General features: G+C 51.3%; 2 protein-coding genes across 3 annotated transcripts; one reads left to right on the forward strand and one right to left on the reverse strand.

Annotated features, from left to right (window-relative positions):
- Nucleotides 1-1,183: 1,183 nt before the first annotated feature.
- THAP11 (THAP domain containing 11) lies at nucleotides 1,184-3,081 on the reverse strand. Its single transcript, XM_012742468.2, has one exon. The coding sequence runs from the start codon at nucleotides 2,794-2,796 to the stop codon at nucleotides 1,882-1,884; it is 915 nt and encodes a 304-aa protein (XP_012597922.1). The 5' UTR covers nucleotides 2,797-3,081; the 3' UTR covers nucleotides 1,184-1,881.
- Nucleotides 3,082-7,268: 4,187 nt separating this feature from the next.
- CENPT (centromere protein T) lies at nucleotides 7,269-13,429 on the forward strand. Of its 2 annotated transcripts, none has more exons than XM_012742550.3 (13): nucleotides 7,269-7,431; nucleotides 8,777-8,867; nucleotides 9,007-9,094; nucleotides 9,203-9,299; nucleotides 9,423-9,559; nucleotides 9,690-9,726; nucleotides 9,944-10,086; nucleotides 11,094-11,294; nucleotides 11,581-11,913; nucleotides 12,161-12,254; nucleotides 12,746-12,922; nucleotides 13,011-13,115; nucleotides 13,197-13,429. In XM_012742550.3, exons 1-13 carry the CDS (start codon nucleotides 7,322-7,324, stop codon nucleotides 13,318-13,320), a joined length of 1,737 nt encoding a protein of 578 aa, XP_012598004.2. In that variant the 5' UTR covers nucleotides 7,269-7,321; the 3' UTR covers nucleotides 13,321-13,429. The 2 variants fall into 2 exon arrangements, with proteins under 2 accessions (XP_012598004.2, XP_012598005.2); XM_012742551.3 differs by having other exon boundaries at nucleotides 11,133-11,294.
- The last annotated feature ends 24 nt before the right edge of the window (nucleotides 13,430-13,453 follow it).

Below are 13,453 nucleotides of genomic sequence, written 5' to 3' on the forward strand. Positions count from 1 at the left end.
CCCTAGGATTCTGCTGAGAGGTTCAAGGGGGCCAAAGCAGAACCAGCAGAAGTTCCTTCAACAAATAGGAGCTCAAGGATACATTAAAAAGCATGGGTAGAACCTGGAAAAGCCTTCACTCCAATGAAGGAGAGCGGGAACATGTGAGAGATTGACCCAAAATGGGCACACAAAGGGCACTGGTATGCTTCCACCACCTGATTACCAACCAGTGCTAACCTAGGAAGGCAGAGATCCAACTTTTCTTCCAGCCAGGCACCTACACAACTTATGGCACATCATCCCTCCTTCCCTACTAGAGACTTGTTCCCCAACTCAGTGCCAAGGGACCAGAAGGGAAACACATAAGAGTTTAAGAACCATACCAGCTCACTGCTTCAGGGCAAGTCCCCATGCAAGGCTTTGTCCCTATAATACAGTGAAGGGAGTTATATTTTATGGAACCTGAGAAGTGTCTATTTGTGCCTCAATACTCATAGAAAACCCATCACTTTAAAGCATGTGCCTCTCCCCATTGGCTTTGAGCTAAATTACTTGGAACTATAGACAAAAATGTCACCTTCACCTCTCCAACATCTGATCTAAAGAAAAATAGAGGCAGCCAAGAAAATGAGCCAGAGTCACAAATCCCAACTCCTTAATGCCAAGGATCCAACTCCTTCATACTGAAGGTGTACCAAGGTTAAGGTTTCTGTACAAGAGTCTTTGTGCCTGAAGAAGCCATGGCTGGCTCCAGCTGTGGTCTTCACTGGTTTATTAAGGAACTACAAGCACATGTGTACCAGATGCTGTTGCTAGGCCTAAGGGATGTAAGGGTTAGCAAAATTCAACCTCAGCTGAGAATTCAAGAGAGAATTCAAACCCTCAGAGGTGAGGTATCACAATTCAGCGTAGTTCTCAGTTGTTCTTCCTTGTTGGAAGGACACAGGAAGATAACCCATTGACAAACTGGGACCATTTGGTGCAGTTTCCAAATTCTTTAGGGTAAGTTGGGCCAGAACTCTGAGGACCTTTTAAAGACAGGATCCATATGCTTAGGGGGCCCGTTACAGAAAAATCTGGTCATTGAAGCATCTCTACTTTCAGGGTCAGCCAGATCTTTCAAATAGGCTGAGGCCTATTTCTCCAGGTATTAAGAACATTTCAGCTAAGTTTTTGTAAAAATAAAATAGCAAAACCCAAATAAAAACCTTATTTTTTGTTTAATTTGTTTTGCCAAACAAACACAGTGAAAACTTTAGTCTGACTAATTGTACAGAAAATAGAATTTGTAACCAGTAGCAAACAAAACAGGATAAACCTAAGTCCCTGGCAAGCTGGCTCTCCATCAGCAGGTTACCCAGACCCACTCATAAATGGCCCCCAGGGGAGGAAGGTCCCAGGAGGCAGAGGCACAGGTCTACCAGTCCCCATCAGAATCAAAGGCTGCACCTGGGAAGGAAAAACATGAAAAGGAGGATAACCGGTGTTACTTGGATCTCTTATCACTACACAGAGAAGAGTTCTCTCTGATTGCTTGCCAACCTTAAGGTGTGGCTTTCCCAAACCCATAGTTCCTGGGCATCCCACCTGCATCCCTAGGGGGTAAGTTTCAAGTTCAGTGGTTCTGAAGCCTCTGCTTAACCAGAATCTGCAACATAAACTGGGGAGGAAGGGTGGCCAAAGTCATAATTGCTGGTGTCACCAGTGCAGAGTCTGAGGCCCCAGTCCTGCTTCAGGAGGAAACAAGTGAGGGTGCCAGATCACCAGCAAGAGTCCAGCTGCCTTAAGCCTCAGTACTGTCAACCAGTGTCCCAGGAGTATACAGGACTTCAGTAGCGGCCTGAGGTTCCCCTGGGCTGGAAGGGGTCCACGAGTCCTGCAGGCCGCAGGGGGACCCATTCACATTCCGTGTTTTTTGCGGATGACAGCCATGGCAAGCAGCCGATCCTTCTCGCGCAGTTCTTCGCGCAGCTTGGCCTCGGTGAGACGCAGGTGGCGGATGCTGCCCTTCATCTCTTTCATCTTCACTTCCATCAGCGCCAGGATGTCCCGCTGCTCATTCAGCTTGCGCAGGAGCTCCTCCTCCGTGGTGCCTGACGACAATGAGTACGAGTGGTCGGAGCCAGTATCAGGGAAGCCTTCTTCCCCTACCACCACCAACTGGGGGCCCATAGGGCATTCAGCGGCCTCCAGCCCGGCCGTAGCAGCCTGCAGCTCCGAAGCGGCGGCCGCGGCGGCTGCGCCCTCTGCGGCTGCGAACTCCACTTGCACTGTAAGGTCGATGGGTTTCACGTCTTCTCCGGTGGGAGTGGTGGGCGCTGGTGGCACGGATCCCGGAGCCTGACTGCTGTCTACAGCGGCCTGAAGGGTGAGGAGCACGGCCGCGGAGGCAGACACCAGGTTAGGCTGCAGCTGGGCGGTCTGGGCAGTGGAGGTGGACGGCGACGACTGCTGTGACTGCTGCTGCTGCTGTTGCTGCTGCTGCTGCTGCTGTTGCTGCTGCTGCCTGCGGCGGGCGGCCGCGGCCCCCGCGGGTCTGCGCGCTACTTTGCGCTCATTGACGCCGCGCAGCGGGAAAATGGTGGGGACTCGCACCGTGTAGGTCTTGCGGCCGCCCTGGAAGTGAACGCTGCAGAGACGGTGGCCCGTGGTGGGCTGGAAGGTGGAGAAGCACCCACTGACGCCGGCACGGGACACATTCTTGAGCCAGAGGCGCCGCAACTCAGCGTCCTTGGGAAACGTGTAGAAGTGCAGCGCCTTGTCCCGGTGCGAGTTGTTGTAGCAGCCTGGCACGCAGCACGTAAACCCAGGCATGGCTGCGCCGCGAGGCCCGGCCCGGCCCACCGGCCTCCTGCGCCCTTCGACGGCCCGGTCGGTCCCCCGCCGCCCGCCCTTCGACGGGCGGCGCCGCGCGAGGCCTTGGACGGTCTCCCACTACTGCCGCCCTGCGCAGCCGGTCCGACCCGGCGCCCCGTGCTCAGAATACGCTTCCTGCCGGCCCGCGCCGCGCCACCAGCCCGGATGCCCGCCTGCGCTCCGGAGTCGGCCCCGGGGACGCCGCGAAGGACCGCCTGGGAAAGAGGACTACGCCCCCCACAATGCACCGCGCCCAAAGCCGCTCACTTCCGGAATGGGGGTTTGCTTATTCCGGCTGCTTTCCAGAGCACCACGATGGCCCCAGCAGAGCAGATTCGTCCCCGCATTAGGCTTGTCCCCGGGGGCAAAGAGAGGTGTATGCGGCTGGAACGCTGTTGCCTGGACTGCCCCTCACAAAGACCCGGAATCTTGATGGGGGGGCTGTGTGCGCCTTGACAGTGCGCAAGCGCTGTGTGTATTTATGTCCACCGAGACTACAAGTCCCGTGATGCCTCGCGCTGAAATAAGTAGCTGCAGCCCCGAACGCCACCTAAAGGAGAGATCCAGTTACTGCGGACCAGAATTCGGGCGAGGTTGTGCAGTGTCCGCCCGCAGCGGTCCCCTAGCCCAGAGCGCCTTTGAGTTGGTGGCATTCCTGCGGGGGGAGGGAGAGGAAACCTAAGCCTCAGAGTCCTGATGAAAGGCTTTTGGAACCCCTTTCTTTGCTTTGGGGACTGTCTCCTGATTCCGCTGCTGCCTGCGTTAACTCATTTATTGACTTAAAACAAAGTCACCAGTAGGCGCCTTACTCTGTGTCGTGCGCAGTGCATGGAGTTTCGGGGAGCCAGACTCACCCGGTCTTTCCCTTCTGGAACCTGACCACCTAGAGGGATGAGGGTATGTCTTTGGGAAAATAGATGTGAATGCACGCGAATGGATGCCTAATCACAAATAAACGCTCCAAAGCAATGAACAGGACAGAGGAGAAAATGGGGAGGGGGAGGCCCAGGAGTACAAAGCAACGAAAAGCTTGGGTAAGGAGAAGTAGTCAATTCTGGCTGCGGAACCCAGCTTATAAGGCCCCGAGGCAGGAATGAGCTAGGTTCTGCCCTTAAAGAGCTTGAAGGGGTGGCCATAGTAGCAAAAAGGCAGAAAGATATGGAACTGGGCCATATTAAAAGATATGGGGTTTTATTTTGCAAGTGACTGGGAACTGTTGAGGGGTTTTAAGCGAAAGGATTTGCATTGTAACAAGACACCTCCGCCTCCCTTGACTTCTTTGGGGAAAATATTTTAAAGAACAACCGAGGTTGTGGAAAACCAGGGAAGAACCAAGTAGTAGGTCCACCAGGGGAATTAACTGCAAAGTCTTTTACTGAGTTCCCCCATTTCTTTCACTTTTTCTTGCCTTCTCTTCTCCCTCCTCATTTTTTTCCCTCCTGGTAAGAGATCCCAAGCATGAAATGGAAATCTAGTATGCATTATTTCTAATTACAGTATTTGATATAAAAACAAAATAGATCAGGTACTTTTTAAAAAATATTTGTTGTTCTTTATTATAAAGTAGAACTGTGCTGATAATGTTTTTTAAAAAATACAGGAAAATGGGAAAAAGAGAACTTTTTCTCATCCCACCACCCAACATTACCGTTACACTTCATTGTGTTTACAACCAATGTGATCCTTGGTTATTTGTGTGTGTTTCAACTACCTATAATGGTAGAAAATCCCACTTCCAGCCTGTGCAGCTGAGGTCTACAGCTTGAACCCCTTGAAATCTAGAAATGCAGTTTTTAGTGTGTGTAGCCCACGGTAAAAGATACGCATTCATTTGGATGAATCATTTAAGCAACAGTACAAACGTGAATGCATACTTTGTTACATGTTTAAATTTTTATAAAATATGTGCAGTAGAGATAAAATACAGCAAAAGATCATTGTATCTGTTCTTGTGTTTTTATTGTCATACAGTCACTGATATGGTTCAAATCTTACCTATCTCAAGACTTACCTTGCTCAAAAACTGGTGAGAAATCAAATTGATATACTTTCTTTATGCACAAATCATTGAAGATTGTGCTCAATAAAACTCTGCCTTCCAATACATAAAATCACCTCTAATCTACAATTTATCTTCTACATTCAAAGCATATCTGGGCTGCATGGCTTTCTCCCCACTCCTCCTGCCCTGCCCACCCTCTCAAGGGTCCTCAAACTTTTTAAACAGGGGGCCAATTCACTGTCCCTCAGACCATTGGAGAGTGCACACTGTGGGCCGGGGACAAGTTGGCTGCTAAGCAGGACAGGCAGCAGTGGCAAAAACACCTGGAGGGCCGGATAAATGTGCTAGGCGGTCCGCATGTGGCCCGCAGGGCCGTAGTTTGAGGACACCTCATCACCTCCATGTAGTCCGGAGAAAGACAAGAACCTTGTCACGTGTCTCCTTGCTTCCAATCTTGCTTCACCTACAATCTGTTCTTCACAAGGCTGCCAAAGAAAATCTGATTATGTCATACCTCTGTTTAAATCCCTCCAGTGGTTTCCTATTCCATTTAGAATAATATCCAAACTCTTTCCCAGAGTGTGCAAGACCCCAAGTCTGGCCCTTGCCAGTCTCTCTCACTCCTTCCTGTTACTTCACCCCAGTGTTTTCGGGGTTTTTTCTAAACAAGAAGTAAATATAAAGTTTAATTCTGTAAACACAGAATATTACTGTGCAAAGACCAAAGCTTCTGTTTCAAACTCTTTTGGAAGAGTTTTGTGTTTTCCCCATATCACTCAGTTCAAGGTTGTACTAATAAATAAACAATTTAAAACTTCATGTCTCAAAAAGAAAATTAAAAAAATAAAACTTCAAGCCGGGCGCGGTGGCTCACGCCTGTAATCCTAGCACTCTGGGAGGCTGAGGTGGGCGGATTGCTCGAGGTCAGGAGTTCAAAACCAGCCTGAGCAAGAGCGAGACCCCATCTCTACTATAAATAGAAAGAAATTAATTGGACAACTAATATATATAGAAAAAAATTAGCTGGGCATGGTGGCACGTGCCTGTAGTCCCAGCTACTCGGGAGGCTGAGGCAGTACGATTGCTTGAGCCCAGGAGTTTGAGGTTGCTGTGAGCTAGGCTGACGCCATGGCACTCACTCTAGCCTGAGCAACAAAGCGAGACTCTGTCTCAAAAAAAATAAAAATAAAAATAAAAATAAAACTTCATTTAGGTGGCTGATAGTGACCATGGAAATGTGTCTGCAAAGGGCTAACAAATCAGATAAAACACAGAGATCAGATCTAAATGACAAGAAATGTTGATGTGCTTTTCCTCTACAGTTCTCTTATTTTGAAAAGCAAGAATCTAATTTTTTTCTTTGCTCCATTTTTAACCCAAGCACAAATATGCCCATGCCTATCTCAAGTGTCTGATGATCTTGGAGCAGATTCTGGGAAAAAGAACTCCATAGGAGACTCAGAAATTAAATTCCAATTTAGTTGCCATGAAAATTTAAGTAAGGTGGGGGATGGCCAGGTAAAATGGCTCATGCCTGTAATCCCAACACTTCGGGAGGATTGCTTGAGGCCAGTAGTTCAAGACACTAGGCAATATAGTGAGACCCTTGTCTTTATAAAAAAAAAAATTTTAATTAGGTGGGAGTGGTGGCATGGGAATATAGTCCCAGCTATTTGGGAGGCAGAGGCAGGAGGATTGCTTGAGGCCAGGAGTTGCAGTGAACTATGATGCATACCACTGCACTCAACAGCCAGGGCCACAAAGCAAGACCCTGTTTCCAAAAAAGATAAAGAAAAAGAAAGGTGGGGGATTGTCAAGCAGAGAAAAATACAGAAAGCACTAACATAATATGGTAAGCATCTCCAGCATTAACAGAACTTTTGAGAGCCGGAATTCATCTCCAAATTGCACTTGTTTTAAGATCATAGCATCTGTGTTGGATCACAAACAGCCTACTAGCCTTGGAGCCTGCAACCTGGTCTCTTCCGATAAATACAGACCCTAAAGACAGCCATCTTTGCAAATGCAAATCTGAGCACATCACATATAGGATAAAATCCTTTTTCCTGGGCAAACTGTCTCTCATCATTTTCACAGAAGGAGATGTAAATGAGAGGCATTCTAATAATAGCGACTATTTATTGATGCCCTGGCTTACTATGCATCTGATCCTGAGTTAAACATTAACTCCTTAAATCATTACAAGACCCTTATTAGGTAAGTATCATCCTCAATTTACAGATGAGGAAACCAAGACTTGGACTGGTTGCATAGGTTTGCCCAGGCTCACCTTCTCCTCCAAGGCTGCCTCCAAAGCAGCTAGATGCAACCATCACTGTCCACGTCGTGAGCTTCGGCAGGGCAAGAACTACAATTCCCGTGGTGCTGTGCGGCAATATCGCGAGAGTTACCTTAAATGTGGCGGCGGGAACGGGGCTCCTGCTGCGGACTGGGCAGTTAGGAAGGGTCGCTTCAGAGGCGATGGCGGACCACAGCACCCACAGGGAGCCTACGCCGCGTACGCTGCTGCGGCGAGTGCTGGATACTGCGGATCCGCGCACCCCGCGGCGGCGCCGAAGTGCTCGAGTTGGGTATGTGAGGCCGCTGCCCGAGTACTTGAGCAACTAGAGGGACGGGGGAGTGGCGTCTGGGTGGGATCCAGCGCCAACCCTGTCTGTGGCCTTGGGGCCACAGAGTCTTCGGGTGTTGGCCTCTGGAGGCGAAGGACTGGCACTCAGAACCTGACGCTCTGTTCTCTAGGCTGCTTTCCCCCAAACCAGCCTGGGGTGTGTCAGAGAGGTCCCCACCATCCCTGCACATTCAGTCTTACTGTCTCTGTAGCTTCCAGCTGGGAGATGGGAAAGGAGCTAGTGAGCACAGCCTGGGTGGAACTTGAGAGACAGGAACTGGAAAGATGCTTTGCTGGGGAGCAGGGAATTTGGCCTGACTTAATGGGAGTGTGGGTGGGTGAGGGCTGTGGGTGAGCTCATGGTCTAGTGGGTGAGCTTATGGTGCAGTGGATGCAGAAGTTGACATCTGCCAGACTGGGACAATGCAGTTCCTTTATAGCGAATGGGCAGCTGTTCAGTATAGGTTTTAGACTTACCCGTGATGAGGTGGGAGCTGTTACCTGGGAACATTTATGTGGCTCTGGAATCTGAGAGGGATTGGACTGGAGAGACTAGGGCTGGGGTAAGGTTGCTGTCAAACCCTGACAATCTCTTAAAAGGTTTAAAAGTACTTAATTATCCTTCTTGGGTTGTTATTTTAATGTCTGGAATGAATACTCTTCCACTTGCTCCTTTTGTCTGTGTGGCTAACCCCTACTTATCCCTTATGATTCTTTTTTTTTTTTGAGACAGAGTCTCGTTTTGTTGCCCAGGCTACAGTGAGTGCCATGGCATCAGCCTAGCTCACACCAACCTCAAACTCCTGGGCTCAAGCGATCCTGCTGCCTCAGCCTCCTGAGTAGCTGGGACTACAGGCATGCACCACCATGCCCGGCTAATTTTTTTCTATATATATATTAGAAAAAAAATATTATATATTTTCTATATATATATTAGGACTCCCAGAGTCCTAAGATCACAGGCGTGAGCCGCCACTCCCAGCCTTATCCCTTATGATTCTGCTAAAGCCATCTCTGTGAAGCCTTTCTCAGACCCTCCATCTCCTTCAGACCCCGATTCTTCAGACCCTCCTTCTGGTTCAATCATGTTCCCTCTCTCATGTTCCCATACCCCAGGGCACATCTTCATTCACACCCCTGTTGACATAGGGCTGGGAACAGGGGCTGTGGGAGGGGCAAGTGGTTTCTGGGTCCCTGGCCCTGATGGAAAAGGGCTTCAGATCAAGACCCCTGGTGAAGGCACGTCTTTGCTTCCTCTGTCACCTCCACACACACACACATTCTCAGAGCCACTGGCCTTTACACAGTGCCCAGAGAGCCCTGCTCGAAACACCTTCCTCCAGGAGGCTGAGAAGTCAAACAAAGATGACTGCTGGAGGGAATCCCCATGGAACCAAAGTAAGTTCCCAGCCCACTGAGAACTACAGGCCCTTGGCTGCCTTGAGGAGGCCCTGAGGTCTGGCTCTGCTCTAGAGCCCTCCTTGAGGAAATCTCAAGGCAAATGAACAGACTGGTTGTTTGGTGCTTTTGCCCATAGTCTAGTGGCAGATTGGTCCATGCTCAAGCCAGTGGGCACCTGGAGGAACAGACACCTCGGACTCTGCTGAAGAACATCCTACTAACTGGTGAGTGGGTGCTGGCCTGCCAGTCAGGGTCAGGAACCTGTCCTATGGTATCCCTCATTCAGGGCAGCCTGTTTTGTCAGCCCCACACACTCCTTGGTGTTTCTGCAGCCCCAGAATCTTCCATCCTGAAGCCAAAGTCAGTGGTGAAGCCAGTGCCAGCGCCGCAAGTGGTCCCGCCCTCCAGACGGGAAAGCAGTCGGGGCAGGTACATGGTGAACCCCACCCTTGGACTGAGCTGTTGGGAAGCTTTGGTCAGGGAAGCCTTTGGGGGCCTCAGAAGTCAGAATTGGTCTTCCTGGTCTGTCTAAGATAAGCTCCATCCTTATAGCCCGGAGCTGCAACTTCCTGAGCCCGAGCCCCCCACGACCCTGGTCCCAGCTTTGCTGGCCCCTGGCAGGAGGAAGCAGAGGCTGAGACTATCGGTGTTTCAGCAGGGAGTGGACCAAGAGCTGCCTGTCTCCCAAGGTGAGGCTCTGGACACCACCTGTTGCTACCGTTGCCCTTCTGTCCTCTGGAGAGCCAGAGAGGGCTCTTACAGGCCTGGATAACTTCCCATGGTTTCTTCTTTTTACATTTTCTTACCGGTCACTGACAGAGCCTCGTGGGAATGCTGATGCCTCATCTCTCACCAGGTGCTGTTGCCTGTTCTGGGGGTTGGTGGAGGAGAAGCTTGGGAAGGGAGGTGCCGACTGAGATGGAATCTGGTCATACTACTCTCTGCCAGGTTTAGCCCCGCAGCATGTTGGCTGTGTTCTAAGAGATGACAGTCCCACCACAGATGGGGGAACCCTAGAGGATAACTGGGCCTCAAGCACCTGACTTTCCATTGTGCCTCCTCCTTCTCACCAGCTCCCTCAACCTGACCTTTGCTACACCTCTTCAGCCACAGTCAGTGCAGAGGCCTGGTTTGGCCCGCAGACCTGCCACTCGCCGAGCTGTAGATCTGGGTGCCTTTTTGCAGGATCTGCGTGATACTTCCTTGGCTTCTCCAAGTAAGGTTGAGATTTTCCCCTTCCAGTCTTTGGGGAAAGCTTGCTGCTATGACAGATAGGAGGTTCTGCCAAGTCAGGGTTGCTTCCCTGTTGGTGGGGTCAAGAACAGTGAGCAAGCCTGGTCAGTAGATCTACAGGAGTTTCTGCTTTCTTTCCACAAGGTGCCCCTTGCCTTGGTGGGGCCCAGTTTTTATCCCTTAGTATCTTCAAGGACCCATATCCTTGAGCAGCTATAGGGCTGAAGGTAGGAAAGGGATATGTTATGGTGGCTTAAGATTATTGGAGGTTGAAAGGAACCAGGTTTCAGGGTCAGCTGGCCAATGAAAGCTGACCTGGGAGCCTGATTGCAGAAGACAAGTCAAGCTCACCAGGATAAGAGGAGTTTCTGGGCAGAAGGAACAGAGTGAGAAGTAGAGGCCGGGCCCGGTGGCTCACGCCTGTAATCCTAGCTCTCTGGGAGGCCGAGCCGGGCGGATCGTTTGAGTTCAGGAGTTCGAAACCAACCTGAGCAAGAGCGAGACCCCGTCTCTACTATAAATAGAAAAATTAATTGGCCAACTAATATATATAGAAAAAATTAGCCGGGCATGGTGGCGCATGCCTGTAGTCCCAGCTACTCGGGAGGCTGAGGCAGGAGGATTGCTTGAGCCCAGGAGTTTGAGGTTGCTGTGAGCTAGGCTGATGCCATGGCACTCACTCTAGCCTGGGCAACAAAGCGAGACTCTGTCTCAAAAAAAAAAAAAAAAGAAAGAAAAAAAAAGAAAAAGAAGTAGAGAGCAGAGGCATGAGTGAACAGTTGGGTGGTGGGGTGGGCAGCTGTGGAGGCCTAGGAGTGCCAGGCTAAGGAACAGTAAGGTAAGCAAGGAGAGCTGTGGAAGAGAGATAAAGCTTAGAGTGCTAGGTCGTCTTCTCTCTCTGAAGGCCACGGGGCCCACTGTCTAGGTCCTGGTAACTGCCAGCAGGGGGAACTGGAATGTACTGAGTGCCAGCTGGCCCTTGATCTCTAGGTGACATCCAAAGAAGCCCTGTTATTACTCTGCCGACAGACATTGTGTTGGAGGAGACCCAGCCCTTCTCCCAGCCCTTGGTTGGCCGCTCCCCTGGTATGCGTCTCTCCCTGCCCCTCCCCTCTCACATGAGGGCCAAAGACACTGAGAGGGCTACCAGTCGCAAGACACGGAGCAGTGGGCCTGCACCACGGAACAGCAGTGAGTATGTGGAGCAGGTGGTCTGGAGCTTAGTTAACTTGGGCAAGCACTGGCAGTGATGGTTTTTCTTCCTCAAGTCCATATATGTGTCCCCAGAGCCTCCTGGCTGTGGGTCCCTCGTCTGAGAGCAGAGTCCATGTTAGGTCAGGAGACTCCAAATTCATGTCCTGGTGCGGCTTCTGGCTTTTTCTCCTCAGTGGGCAGGGCCGGGTTTGCTAATCCATCTTTACCCTTCCCAGAGCTTGACCTGCTGCTTCTGCAGCCTGTATTGTCTCCCCTCATGCAGGCCCTGGGAAGCCAGCTCAGTTTCTGGCAGGAAAGGCAGAGGAGGTCAATGCCCTTGCTCTGGGCTTCCCGAACACCAGCAGTAGTATCTCTGGACCTGGAGTAGAGCCTTTACAGGATGGAGTTGGTGAGGAGGCAGAGAAAAGGATGGAAGAAGAAGAAAAAGGCTTGAGCTTGAGTGAAGTGAAGGAGGCGACAGGAGCACGAGGACCTTCGGGGGTAGAAGAGCCTGAGGGATACATGGAAGTGACAGAAGCAGAGGGATCCCTGGGGGCTGTTGAAGCTGAGGAGCCAGAAGGGTCATCAGAGGATGAGGAAACCTCTGGTAGGACAGGTAAGACACCTGCAGGGACCAGGGAGTGACTGGTGACAGCTGTGTTCAGGCCCTGGCACATAGAAGGGGCTTGCCTGGGTGGTGTTTCTGGGCACTGGGGTATTAGGGGGCCAGGGAGACTCTGAGGAGCACCTGCTTGGCTGGAGCTAGGTGGGACCCTTGAGAAACAGGACAAGGAGACTGGACCTGCATGACTAGGTGAGATGGTCAGCCCTGAGCCACCTGTGACCCTGCCCTTCCTCTGCAGCAAGCCCAGAGTTGGTCTCCAGCACCCCAGAGTTTCTTCAGCCCAAGCAACTTCATCAGCTTCTTGAGCCAGCCCCGCCGCCTGGTGCTGCAATGTAAGATCCCATAACCCCGTTCCTCATGGGCTTCTTGGAAAGGGGGCAGGCAGTGAGGTTGGCACTGGGCATCCCGTGTACACAGGGTCATCCCCTGCATCCAAAGGTATGCAGATTACCCAGCAGAGCAACCTGAGCTGGGCTGAGGAGGGCTCACTGAGTGTACATCTGTCATCCTGGTGCCTGCCTCCAGGGGCTTAGAGGAACCTGGGCAAGGGGGAAGTGCCTTGGTCAGTATGTAGTCAGAGAAGTCTTCTTGGAGGAGGATTAGCAGAATCAGGACAGGCTGCAGTAGACTAAGGGGAGAGAATGTTCATTCTGAGGCCAGGAATCACGGACCTAAGCAAATACCAGCATACATGATGAGACTAGAGTAGGACATTGGGTTGACTATGCCCCTCATCAGTACGTGGCTGGAGCTGCTGGTCCAGGGCTCAGCAGGAGCCTTCGGGCAGTATAGTTCAGCTACTTCTGTCCACTCTTGCCCTCAGCTTGTCTTCAGAGCCTCTGGAGCCTGTGTCAGCCAGGCTTCACCCTAGGCCCCGAGCCATTGGCCCCAGGCCCCGCCAAGATCCCTACAAGACCGGACTGAGCCACTATGCAAAACTCTTTAGCTTCTATGCTAAGATGCCCATGGAGAAGAAGGCTCTTGAGATAGTGGAGAAATGGTGAGTCCTGGACACTCAGCGTGGGGAGAGGAGCCCCACAGGTCATGAACAGACTGTTGAGTCTGCTCTATCCCAACCTTCTTGGCAGCCTAGATAAGTATTTCCGGCATCTTTGTGACGACCTGGAGGCATTTGCTGCCCATGCTGGTCGCAGGACTATAAAGCCAGAAGACCTGGAGCTATTGATGCGACGGTGAGAGGGTGGAAGGGGGAGGTGCTGGGTGTGAGAGTGCTGGTGCTGATTCCGTCTGTCCCTTCTCTTCCTCCGCTGCAGGCAGGGCCTGGTCACCGACCAAGTCTCACTGCATGTGCTTGTGGAAAGGAACCTGCCCCTGGAGTACCGGCAGCTGCTCATCCCCTGTGCATTCAGTGGCAACTCTGTCTTCCCTGCCCAGTAGTGGCCAAGCCTCAACACTTGCCCTGCCCCCACCTGGGGCCCCTTGATACCACTTACTATTCCAGGTCTTTTCACCATCCCCCAGCATCAATAAAGTGTTACACACAGAATATTGGTGCATGTCTTGGGGCCAG

This window comes from Microcebus murinus, chromosome 20, assembly GCF_040939455.1.
Source record: "Microcebus murinus isolate Inina chromosome 20, M.murinus_Inina_mat1.0, whole genome shotgun sequence".
Lineage (NCBI taxonomy): Eukaryota > Metazoa > Chordata > Mammalia > Primates > Cheirogaleidae > Microcebus > Microcebus murinus.